Below are 13163 nucleotides of genomic sequence, written 5' to 3' on the forward strand. Positions count from 1 at the left end.
ACCTGTGGGTCCCCAGATGTTGAACTACAACTCCAATCACCCTTAGCTAGCAAGGCCAGAGCTCAGGGATGATGGGAGTTCTAGTCCAACAAGATCTGGGGACCCACAGGTTGAGAATTGCTGCAACAGAGCTACAATTCCCAGCATCCCCAACAAACTGCTGTTCCCAGAATTCCTGGGGAGGGTGGGGGAGCCACACACTTTAAGTGAGTTTGGTGTGGTGGTGATGATGAGGGTAGAGAGATTCTGTATGAGTGACTGAAGCAGACTGAGCCATAGCTCAGTGCGGGGAGACGATGCTCTGTATGACGATTCCAGACCCTCTCCGTCCTACCTGGAGGTGCTGGGGATTAAACCTGGGACCTCCTGGTGCAAATCCGATACTCTACCACTTGAGCTACAGTCCATCCACAGAGTTGTGGAGTGGGAAGGGTCTCCAAGAGTCATCTAGTCCAGCCCTCTGAAATGCAGGAATCTGATCTGCAGCATTCATGACAGATGGCCTTCCAACCTCTGCTTAAAAATCTCCAAGGAAGGAGAGTCCACCCCCTTCTGAGGGAGACCTTCCGGGTACAAAGCAACGAGTACCATCGCCTACAAATCCCAATTTTTTAAAATTTTATTTTAATCAAAGTTAAAGACGTGGATGAACATAAATACAATACAGTTAAAACTTCATCATTCTTCATATTGGTGTACATAAAGGACCCAATAACATAAACCCCAAGAAAACCTGCAGTCGGCAAGGAAGTGCAGACAACCCCCCCGACCCTCCCTCCCCCCCGTCCCAGAACACACACACACACAGGGGAGAAAGGGGTGGGAAGAAATATCCTAGAAGTTATCTTTGAAAAGGAAAAACAAAAATCCCACACACAAACTTTAGAATCTCAGAATTCTCTCTCTCTCTTTCTCTCTCTCTCTCTCACTCAATCACACACTCAGACTCATACAAATGATTCATACATAAATAGGTAGTGGGGGGTGCAAACAAGCTATTATGCTAACATATGTATAAACCTTTGTTAATGGGGGAGGAGAACGGAAAACAAAACAAAAACAAAAACCCAAGCAGCCGCAATGATTAAAATACATTCAGTTACTGATCGCTAGTTGTGCCGTACGAGGCGTTATTGGGGAGGGGGGGGGGAGAGGGAAATCGTGCTGCAGAGAAAAGGAAAGGAAAGCTATATACAAAAAAAGAGAGAGATGGGGAAATCCCCGGAAAACAAAAACGGCCAGGTTAATGCATGCATGTTTGAGTACAACAGAAGAGAGAGAAATACAAACAAAAGCGCTGCTGCCTTCCGATATATCTCTGTGTCGGTATTATAAAAAGCCCTCTGCACTCAACTAAAATTAAAAATTATTTCAAAAGGATAATACTTGAATAGCCATCGTATTTATTCCGGGGCCCCACAGGGACTCCTATAGTGAATCTCACAAGTGTAAAGGTTGCTTAACTCTTCAGCTGTTGTGGTGGTGGTGGGGGCATTGCAATAAAGTTTAGTCATGTTCTAAAAGGGAAAGGGGGGAACCTATGCTTTCGGATGACATGCATGATTCGGCATGACTAAAGCAGGAGGGGAGGAAGAATGGGAAGGGGGTGGGCAAGGGGAAGAAGCTCAAGTCAATTTCATCTGCAGATGGTCATATATTTTTTGTGTGTTTTTTTTGTTTTTGTTTAATATTCCAGCTAGAGTGTAGCAGTTCAAATCTTCTGGATCTTTTCCCCGACGACTACAGGATTCTCTTTTCTGATCTTCTCGGCTGCGTCCGCTTTGTAATTGTAAGAGCAACTGTGGACGTCTGAGTAGCGGTGGACGCCGCAGTAAACGTGGCCGCACCTGCATTCAAATCCTGCGGAGGAGAGAAGACAGGGAGGCTGTAAGAGGCCTGGGGGTCAGGAGGAAAGTGGGGTGCACTTCCTTTGCTCAAAGCACTTAGCGGGGCAGGAGAGCTGAATTTAATGTCTATGTATTTCACATCTGGCAATGCAGGGATCTCAACTGCAGAATCCAGAGCAGATGGCCACCCATCCAATTTAAAAATCTCCAAGGAAGGAGAGTCAACCCCCTTCCAAGGGAGTCCTTTCAGCCACACACCTGGGTACAAAGCAATGTGTGCCCCTTTGGTTTCAGATAGTACATGGGTAAAAGGCAATGGGATCCCTGATTGTTAGGTCCAGTCGCGGATGACTCTGGGGTTGCAGAACTCATCTTGCTTTATTGGCCAAGGGAGCCGTCATACAGCTTCCGGGTCATGTGGCCAGCATGACTAAGCCACTTCTGGCAAACCACAGCAGCGCACAGAAACGCCGTTTACCTTCCCGCCGGAGTGGTACCTATTTATCTACTTGCACTTAGACGTGCTTTCGAACTGCTAGGTTGGCAGGAGCAGGGACCGAGCAATGGGAGCTCACCCCGCCGCGGGGATTCGAACCGCCGACCTTCTGATCGGCAAGCCCTATGCTCTGTGATTTAACCCACAGTGCCACCCATGTCCCAGGACATGAATAGACGAGTCTAAAAAGCCCAGGACACAAATTTTCACGGACCTCTACTGGCTATGGTGGTTCATTTGCAAGAAGTAATGTATTTAGCATCAGTTCTGGAAGTGTAGACTCAATACTTCTGGGTGTATATTGTGCTGCAGGGACCCCCAAAGTAATTTTCTGTACAACATTTCAGATCAGACTGGTTGAAAGGCTGCTTGTCAGCTCATCGCTAGTTGAAGGGCACAGTGACAACGTGACACCAGAAATGTTAATAATAAATACACCATTTCATTATTACTTGCACAGAACCTTCACAACTTGCCCTTCAGCTTGGTGGATTGCCAAGTTATGTGCAACTTACATAAAGAAAACGCAAGTCGTATAAAACTTGCATTAAAAAAACACAAGTCTTATAAAAACCCAATTTAACAATTAAGAGCAGGCTACCGATCGTAATTAGCAGTAATAATAAGATGCATCAAATAGCAGCTGCTATAAAGATACAGTGGTACCTTGGTTTAAGAACAACTTAGTTTATGAACAACTTGGATTAAGAACGCTGCAAACCCGGAAGTAGGTGTTTTGGCTTGTGAACTTTGCCTTGGAAGCAGAACATGTTCAGTGTGTTCCATTTCTAAACTGAGTCCCCTGCTGCTATAGGAAAGCACGCTATGGTTTAAGAATGCTTTGCCTTAAGAACGGACTTCTGGAACGGATTATGTTCGTAAACCAAGGTACTACTGTACTTTAAAAGACACACACAAAATCACCAAGCTTTGCACCACCTCCTCTAAACGGGGGAGTAAAAGGCAGGGGCTGGTTTGAGCTCAATGTTAGAGGATCCAGACGTGTCTACAGTGGTACCTCGGGTTAAGTACTTAATTCGTTCCAGAGGTCCGTTCTTAACCTGAAACTGTTCTTAACCTGAAGCACCACTTCAGCTAATGGGGCCTCCTGCTGCTGCTACGCCATCAGAGCATAATTTCTGTTCTCATCCTGAAGCAAAGTTCTTAACCCGAGGTACTATTTCTGGGTTAGCAGAGTCTGTAACCTGAAGCGTATGTAACCCAAGGTACCACTGTATTTCAAAGGCAGAAGTAAGCTCTTACTGTTGATCTACAGCTCGCATTTCAAGTTACTGAAATGAAAAGGAACTTACCGGTAAGCCCAACCTTCTTCCGGCACATGAAGCAGCGAGTTTTTTTCTGTTTTGGTTTGTCGAGTGATTTCTCTTGTTCTTCAGAGGATGGCTCTGCGCTATCTGATGCTGAAGCTGCAGGGAAAGAGAGCAAAAAGATGCGAGAGAGATAAAGACAAGGCAAAAATCTGAACTTTGCAGTTTCGGGTCCTGCGCCCTTGGGGTTTAAATTCCTCCCTCGAAGACCCAAACCTGGCCATGTCCAGAACTTTAACCAGATTCCTTCATCGTTCAGATACTCCAGAAGGCTCCATCGTACACTCACCACCTTGTTTAATCTCTCTGCCGGTCACGAGAGGTGGAAATCAAGCTGAGGACTGAGATTTAGCTTCGTATTCAGAGGCAGTTGGACATTTATTTGCAGAGGGAAATGATGGCCCTATGCTGCTCACATGAAAATCTCCCATGCCAAAGGGGTTACTCGACAGGAAGCCTGCACCCCGCTTGCTCCCCTGGATGCACACAGAGCACTTCATGCGCTGGAAACCCAGCAGAGAGGCTCAATACACAGCCTTGTTTGGGGGATGTGTGCAACACTGCCTTTGCCCAAGCACAACAGACTTCTGCTCACCCAACAAGCCTTCCTCTTCCTCTCCCTCTCCTGTGAAGCCCCAGAAACTCTGCTCTAGAGGGTTTGGGGCTCCTCTGGAGCAGTGGTGTAGTGGGCGGGGGTCCGAGGGGTGGTGGCTTCAGGTGCAAAATTATGGGATGGGCACAACCAGACAACCCACAGCAGGCTCCCTCAGCATGGCTGAGCTCCTGAGCTGCAGGGAGGCAAGCTGCACCCGGTCCAAGCCTTCAGGGCTGGCACAGCGCCTCCTCCGTGAGGCTGATGCCCCAGTGAGGTTGGGCCAGCTCGCCCTTTCCTCCCCCCAGCTGCCCAGTCCACCAGAGGGGTGCAACACTTGCCCTGCCCTGGGCACCAGCAACCCATGCTAAGCCACTGCTTTGGAGTAGGTCTTTTAACAATTCATATACTGATTAGCACCAGGGTGTTTGTATGTGGGTGTGCTTAATTACGTAAGTTTTATCTCCTCCCAAAAACGAAAGAAGATCCCTGGTGGATCAGGCCAATGGCTCATCTAGTCCAGAATTCTGTTCTCCCAGAGACCAACCAGATGCCCATAGAAAGCCTCAAAGGAGGAGCCGAGAGCACAACAGCGCTCTCTCCCTCCTGCAGTTTCCAGTAACTGGTATTCAGAAGCATGACTGCCTCTGACCATGGAAGTAGAACAAAACCCCTCCCTCCTCTGCCATGAATTTGTCCCAGCCTCTTTTAAAGCCATCTAGATTGGTGGCCATCGCTGAATCCTGTAGGAGGGTGTTCCATCGTTTAACTCCTCGCTCACCCTCATTCCAATGCACATTAACATCACGTTTTTCATTTATTTCTCATACAGAAGATGAAACAATACAGGTATTGTTTTCCATTGCGGAGAAGCTGGACATTCTAAGGGCAAACAACCTATGTTGTTGTTTTTTTAAAAGAAAAAGGTAAACAAAAAAGAAACGCCAATTGTTGAAGAACGGATTGTGCAAAGATAGGAAATTGTAATACGGCTAAATAAATGAATATAGCAAGAGTTAGGGGAGGGAGGGCAACAGAAGAATATTTTTTACGGTGAAATGGGGTATGTTTCTTATGCAGTGGAGCAACAGAGCTCCAAATGTGCAGCCTTATGCATGGTTGTGGGTTTCTTGCAACACAATTAATTTTATGCTGAAATCTTTGATATACAGGATATGTATCGATAATGACAAATTTAAAAAGCACTATAGTTTCTAAGCAGTGTACAATGAGGTACAAAACAGATACAAAAGACACAAGTTAAATTATCCATAAAATCGGGGGGGGGGGGGGCTTACTTAAAAAGCCTGCTGAACTAAAAAGGTCTTCACAAAGCACCCAAAGTTAAAAAGGGAGGGGATCTGTCTGACCTCAGCCAGGAGAGATGTCCACGGAGTCAGCCCCACATTACTGACTTCATGGCTCCTGGTGGAAGCAAGCTGTGCATCTAAGCCACAAGGGACCAATAGCAGCGACACTCTAGGGGAGTGATCAGGTAGGGATCTGAGGAATAAGATATCCTGGGCCCAAGCTGTTAAGGGTCTTGTTTTGGGAGCACACTGCAGAAAAGAAGGGGCAAAGTTGGAAGCCCCCTGGAACAGAATTTGGGGGTGTGCTGGGGACTGCAAAGGGGAGGGTGAGGAAGGGGAGCACCCCAACAGGAATCACAACTAAAGAATACCCACCGAGCCTCAGCTAGCTCCCAATATATGAAACATTTTCATTTTTCGGGCAAGCCTCACAAAGTGGCTGACATAAATAATAATTACCATGCCAGTAATTTATGTCTACCCCCCAACTGATCACTGTGCTCCGCAAAAGAGGGATTCCTGCGGATGCGACCCCATTGGGAGATCTGCTCCATGCCATAAAAGTATAATAATAATAATCCTGAAATCATCACACACCTTTAAAACAGGGAGAGAGAAGTGTGAACTTCAGTTCAATAAGGCTGGAAATGTGCGCTTTTAGTTTTAGCTGTCTTCATGAATTGGCTTAAATACCACTTAGTCTGAAATAAGACTGAAATAATGACATCTGAAGTGGGCCACTGACGGCTGAAATAGGGGGTTATATAAGACTGAAAACATGTACTTGCAGACAGCCTTAAAAGTCACTTGAGACACAGAACTCTAACATAGAACTCCTCAATATAATCTTTGAAGATTGCCTAGGTCTTCCAATTGCTGGGCGAGGACTCACTAGTGTGCTGTGGTCTGATCCAAGGCGGGTTGCAACAGGCATACTACCACCATGCAAATGTATGGTGAAAGATTGAGAAATGGGTCCCCAAATGCATGTTTGGGTCTTGGGTCTCTGAAAAGGCTTAAGTTGCCTGGTCTAGAACAACTTAAGCAGTTGCAGCTCCCAGAGCCAGCAAAGAAGGCAATACATTTTACTTACAGCCAGTGCTCCCCCCCCCCAAGAAAAAATAGGTGCCGGAACTCACCATGAAGTTGTTACAGCAAGTCACCAGGTGACTTGGGGCAGCCCTGAACGGATGCCTGTTTGACAACAGCTGCATTCAGTGCTTGAGGAGGTGCTAAAAACTATGGCAAGCTGTCTCCCTAGTTGGTTTGGGGGGTTGTCCCTGGTTCTGGTGTTGGTCAAATAAACACACCTCTGCCTCCCTTGATCTCATAGATTTAGGAAGATGGCGAGGGCAGCTCAGAAGGGCCCTTGAGAAAATATTTTTGTGCAACGGTAAAGGCCTGGCTTAAAAGCTTAAGGCCCACTGCCACTACATGGGAGACGGATTGAAGAAAAGGAAATCCGAATTGGCTCTGTCCCATAGCATGAGCAATTGAGCGGCTAGGAGCTAGGTGGAGTCATAGAGCTAAAAAAAAAGTGTAGACTCGCACACACTGGCCACCACCCATTTTGACTTGAAATGTTCGTTTTCATACTTTCTCAGAAGTATGTAAAGGCAAGGGAGATTGCCGGCCCACAGTGGCACACGCCCGAGAGGTGCCAGAAACCAGAGTCTAAAATTACCTAAGCGCATCACTATTCAAGCGAGATAAATTCATGTTGCAAGTCATTGATCGAAACAAGACAGAGATTAGGTAAAATGTTTTACAATAATAACCCTGCCCCTCCCAACATCTGATGCCTTAACAGTAGTTCATGCATTGGTTACTTTGAGATTAGACTACTGCAATGTGCTCTTCGTGGGGCTTTCCTTGAGCTTGATCTGGAAGCTGCAGGGAGTGCAGAGTTCTGCAGCGTAACTGCTGCCAGGAACGAGATTTTGTCAGCATGTAACACTTTTGCTCAGAGGCCTGTGCTGGTTGCCAATTCGCTACTGGGACAAGTTCAAGGTAACAACCCTTCACAGTTTGGGACCAGTTTACTCGCATACCCCGTATATACCCACTTGACCACTTGCATAAAATGTTTTTATCTGGTGCCAAAACGTACAGTGAAGCCTCCTGCCTGATATCAAGAGGCAGGGAATTCCGAAGTGCAATGATAAAATTGATTCCTTACAAATGCGGAGCGATTATTATGTGGTCCCTGCAACAAAGTGGTCGAGGGGGAATAAACTGGGTAAACTTAAAGAGTAAATAAAGGAGAAAAATCAAACAGAACTCTCAGCCTCTTGCACTGAGGAGCTTACAGCCTTAAATACATTTAATTGCATTGCTATATCCTGCAAGGATCCCCAAGAGCCAGACCCGGGTTTGCTTGCCTTCTGAAAGGTGGCTACATCGTCTGCCTTTGGACCAAAGCTCCAGGAACATGCCATCAATTGTACGGCGAGAAAACAAATGGAGACGTAATGGAAATGTGTGTGTGTATATCAGCAACAATTAAAATGTCTGCTTAGTTTTGGACCAGGGTGAGGGACCAAGGGATAAAGTCAACACCTTCATGGAAGAGGTGGGTTTTGAGGAGAGATCCTCAGGGGGAGACTGACCCGAATCCAAGCAGTACTGCGACTTTTTATGCCCTATTATTCCACACTCCCCAAAAGATTGGCTTGTCCCTGAACCTAAACGATGCTGACGTATCCAGCAACAGCTAGAGGGGGCACTTGTGCAACACCCCCAAAATAAGAGAAAGCTAACTGCCAAAACAACAACAAAAAGGCACATATTTGCATGTGCTAATTTAGATGCAAATTTAAAATGAATTCGCTTGTTTTTTAAAGGAGATAAGAAAACACCTCACCCTAGTGGGGGAAGAGTGTGGCCATGTGACCTGCATGCTTGCAGGTGATCATTGTGGATTGGCAACCAACATCCCTGAGAAGTAGTTTCATTTGTGCAGCACTAGCGGCTGGGTGTTTTTACCCTTATGTTTTTAATACATTTTATTTGATTACTGTATTTTATTCTTGTTGTAGACCACTTTGAGATTTTGTTGTTATGAGAAGCCATTCAAAATTCAACACACCTCTCCTAAGAGGCAAGAAACTGCTAGGCAGCTGAGTTAATAAAGAACTTTTTTAGAATTCCCTTCTCTGACCTTTGGACGTCACGAAACAAACGGATTGTCCCCGGCAGAATACTGCCGGAGGACGAATGTACATAAAAGTCAGCTCCAGGACAGACAGACAAATACAGAAAGGGGAGGGGGAAGTGTTGAAAACCTAACTGCAGAGTTAGATGAAATATGGCAACTGGTTGGAGTTACAAGGCTTTGATTGAGGAGTTTTATTATACCAGAGCCCACGAGGAGGAACAGGGAATAGAGGAGCAATTTGGGCATGACTCAGTTTCCAGAACAGCCAAAAAATTCAAAGACCAAACTCTGTGCCACAACAGTGTAGCTAAGACCACAACAGTGGAGCGAAAGCATTGAACATTAAGGTAACCTGTTGAATGAGCAAGGAGCAATATCATATTGGCGGAGGCGAAGACCATGCCTAGCACTTATCTTCCCTCTCTCTCCCAATAATACGGACAAGACTGAGATGCAATCTGGCAGGAGGGAGTAAGGATGTGTCTGTTCCCTGATGCAGCCTTTTGCTAATAGAGGAGGGAATCCCATGGCTAGACAGCGCCAGCCTGTACCCGAGTTACGGACAACTGCACAATGCACAGGGCGAAGGACAGCAGACAGTATCAATGGAGATACCAAGCCTGCTCAAGGTATCTGGCGAACGATGCGCATCCAGTTTCAACTCAGGGAGGAAATAATAATTTAAATCTGCTCTAAGTACTAGAAGTTTGGGGCACATTGCTCAAAAATTTACAGCAGCCATTGCCAAACAGGTGCCCTCTGGAGATGTTTTTGTCTTACAATTCCCACCACTGTGGTTTTCTCCTGATGGTCTTAGCTACTAAAACTGCACCAGCTCCCCAGTTCCAAAGAGAGCGCGGAGTTTCTCTCTGGGTGCTGCTGGACCACAATTCCTCTCGCTCCTGGCTATTGGGAGGCTGATGGGAGCTGGAGTCCTTCAACATCTAGAGGGCCACAAGCTACCCACCCCTGCCTTATGCCAGACTTTCACTGTTTACAGACAATATACTTGAATCAAGCTGATATTGGAGGGGGTGACAGATGAACTCAGGACTATCCTGGACAACTGTAGGTTAACACACAAGAACATTTTACGCACTGGCCAGGATCCAAGGAACCGTGCAATGAGTTCTGCGCAGCTGAAAAGTGAATTTAGATGTTCTTTCTTCCCAAATGAGGAGGAAGCAGTGCTCAGTGGAAGAGCATATGTTCTGCATGCAGAAGATCCCAAAGCTCCATCCTTTGCACAGAGGAACCTAGGTTGTTGAACGCTTTGAAAGCCGAACAATTAGGAACCTGAACGCCGAAAACCCAGAAGTGAATGCTTCCATTTTCGATCATGCCTTGGAAGTCGAATGGCTTCCGCGGCACGTTTCTCCAGTTCCCTCTATTTTTTCAATGGATTTTGCCGACCAGCAATTGCGCTTGGGTTGTCGAACGTTTTTGGAAGTAGAATGGTCTTCCAGAATGGATTACGTTCGACAACCGAGGTTCCACTGTACCTTCAGTTAAATCTTCAGTTTAAAGGGAGGAGGAAATATGCTGCGAGAAGTAAAACTTAGGTTAGATGGAAAAGATGCCTGACCTGCCGTACAGCAGCAGCTCACACTCCTCTGCTGCACTGCAGACTACATCTCGAACGAGGAGAGTTAGAAGCATTCTGGGATATGGCAATGGGGGTGTGAGGTTGCCCTTAGCCACAGAAGAAGTCAAAAAGATCTAATACAAGCCACTGGGTGCACATTTCCTTTGGAGCTGGCCACTGATCTGTTTGTACCTTATATGAACAGAAAAATGATCTTTTACAAGGAAAGGGGAGGCTGGTGCTTGATACACACAGCCACCAGCAAGCACATCGGAGGCAAATGAAAAGCCTGGACATCAGGAAGGGTGCACTGAATGGTTAAAGCTTTTGTTTTTCCTGCTACACCCTTGCTCTTTACAGAACAGCATGAAGTTGAAAGATCTGGAGCTGCAAATGGAAGTATGAATTTAAAAGAGAAAGAAAGAAAGAGAGGTTATTAGAGCAGGATTAGGACACAGAATAAAGATAAACAGACATTTGAATGCAGAAACATGTAGAAAAAGGTGGAAAACTGCTATGGTAAGCTTACTCTTTCTCAAAGGTAGCTTAAAAAGAACAGCTTTTTAAATTAGCAACTACGCCATGCATATAACAAAGTTAGTAGCAGAATCATGTTAAAAGACATTAGCAAATAGAGGACAATGTCTAGACCAAGACTGGGGGGAAAGGATGGGATAAAAAGTGTTTGAGGTCTGACTCACTGCCAGGTGCTAAGACTGGGCACAATCTAGACAGCTTAGCCCTTTTGAATTCCCATGCATTCCAACAGGAGAATTACACACAGGGTCAGATCTCCCCGCCTTTGAAATGAACAGGTTTAAAAAGAGTACTAGATCGGGTCCATCTACATACTATCAGAACTAGATGCTTATTTCTCTCTGTGCTCCATTTTACCTAATCCAGCGTTTCCAAAACTTTTAGTATCTGGGGCACAGTTCCCTTGGCTCATTTTTGAGTGTAGAATGGAGAGAAGTCTCATTCTTTTGCTGCTTCCTTTTCTCATGCAGCTTTTAGACCAGGTGTGGTCTAAGATGCTGCTGAACTATACCTCCCATCATCCCTGGCTGAGGCTGATGGAAGTTGTAGTTCCGTAACATCTGGAGGGCCAGAGGTTCATCCCACACCTGTTTTAGACGAACAGTGCGGGCCTCTTTTTCGTGACTGCCAGAGAGCACAGCTAAAATGGCATCCAGCGCCCCCTTTCACCCCGGATGCAGGGTAGGGACTGCTGTCTTGGCAGCTGTGACATTTCTACGATTCACCTGTTGCCTTCTCTGCTGCATTGCAAGGTGCTGTCAGGGAATTTTGGTGTTTCCTTATACCCTCTCTTTCGGATGATAGCTCTGCCAATAAAAGTGGCAGAAGCAGTGTGGGGGTGTAGATTGGGGTGAGGAACCTTCTGGGAGTCGCACGCTGACAGTGGGTGAGGCCAGAGGCAAAAATGGATAGAGTAATGGATGTGATCCTAGTGCAGCAGTGCGAATCCCAGCCACGCACCACCTCTTCTCCATTTGGACAAGCAGAGACACCATCACAGTTCCGGAACACATATCAGCCCGGGGAAAAGCACGGGGCAAGGGGTGCAACCTGGGGAAAGGGCAAAGGTGAGGTTCCCCACCCCTGGTAGAGGTCATTGCTGGGGAAGAGGGCATCCCTACAGAGCGAATGCACCTGGTTTGGGCACTCGTTTTAACCAAGGTTCATTTTCCAGTGCCCTCTCGTGGCACACACTTGCTTCCTGCCCCAGCCCAGTTTGGGAATCACTGCTATAACCTACGTTAACAAGGAAACTCACTTACCTACTGTGTTTAGTGTTAAATCTGTATCGCGCCTCTTCGTTTTCACTCTCGAGTTCTCATCCGGGAAATCGGGATCATCTATATTAGTTTCTATGCTTGCATCATAATCACACTCTGTTTCTGAGCCCCTGGTAGTGTCAGGTAAATCTGAGTTATCCATCGACAATTCCTCTCCGGTACTGTCTATTGAAATTGTTTCGGCAAGGTCCACTGATGTTGGTTCTATTTATTCAACGGGACATGTATTTTAGGTATGTATTTTTATTCTTTAGAAAACACACACACGCACACAAACATGCTGTGTAGTCAGTTTTGAAAGTGGTTTTCATTTGTTTATTGTTCAGAACGGACCCACCCACTCCTACAGTTCCTTGCACCTGAGGGCTACAGCAGCGCCGGGCTGATCGACTCTGCATGCAAAGCCATCAAGGGTGAGGGTGGCGAGCGAGGACTGCTTAGCAAGGGATGCGATTTTGATCTGCTTGGTTACCACTGGGAACAGAGGACACGAAAAGTGCTGGGAGTGTAGATGGGAGAAAGTTAAACATAAAAATATGAACGAAGTTTTCCCACCCTGTAGTTTGATCATGTGGTCCCCCCTGCCTCCTTTCTGAGCTACAGTAGGATCAATTCCTTTGTGCAGGGATTCAGAAGGACAATTCTTCTAGCAAAGAGGTAATTGCAACTGAATGAGCAATGGAAAGTGGGGAGGATATCAGAAATGCAATACGCATGAATGTCATGAAGCAACATGGGGGCCCTCAGGCAGACAGCTCTTGTGGTCTGGAGGTATGCAAAAAGTCCTTCCTGCTCTTCTTCATGCATTAAATCCCCTTGATAAATTGAGGCATACAAATATTTTAAATGACACAAAAATTATTTCTCTTCATCCCCACTACACAGAAAGCTATTCTACATGGCTAAATCTACACGTGGCTTTCAGATTTTCCTATTTTACCTGTCCCTATAAGTGCTGAATAAATGCATGGACACACACTGGAAAGTTAGTACAGTGGTACCTTGGAAGTCAAACGTAATCTGTTCTGGAA

General features: G+C 46.1%; 1 protein-coding gene across 5 annotated transcripts in view; it reads right to left on the bottom strand.

Annotated features, from left to right (window-relative positions):
- Positions 1–601: 601 nt before the first annotated feature.
- Positions 602–13163, bottom strand: part of ZFAND6 (zinc finger AN1-type containing 6) — a 77206-nt gene continuing 64644 nt past the window's right edge. For 3 of the 5 annotated variants that reach the window (XM_082198819.1, XM_082198818.1, XM_082198820.1), the window contains exons 5-7: positions 12115–12336; positions 3657–3770; positions 602–1860 (exon numbers count right to left, since the gene is read on the bottom strand). In XM_082198819.1, coding sequence (XP_082054945.1) covers positions 1712–1860; positions 3657–3770; positions 12115–12336 — 485 coding nt within the window. In that variant the 3' untranslated portion in view covers positions 602–1711. The remainder of the gene's footprint in view (positions 1861–3656; positions 3771–12114; positions 12337–13163) is intronic. The other 2 variants (XM_082198821.1, XM_082198822.1) reach the window with 2 other exon arrangements.

This window comes from Podarcis vaucheri, assembly GCF_965113315.1.
Source record: "Podarcis vaucheri genome assembly, chromosome: 14".
NCBI classification, from domain to species: Eukaryota; Metazoa; Chordata; class Lepidosauria; order Squamata; family Lacertidae; genus Podarcis; species Podarcis vaucheri.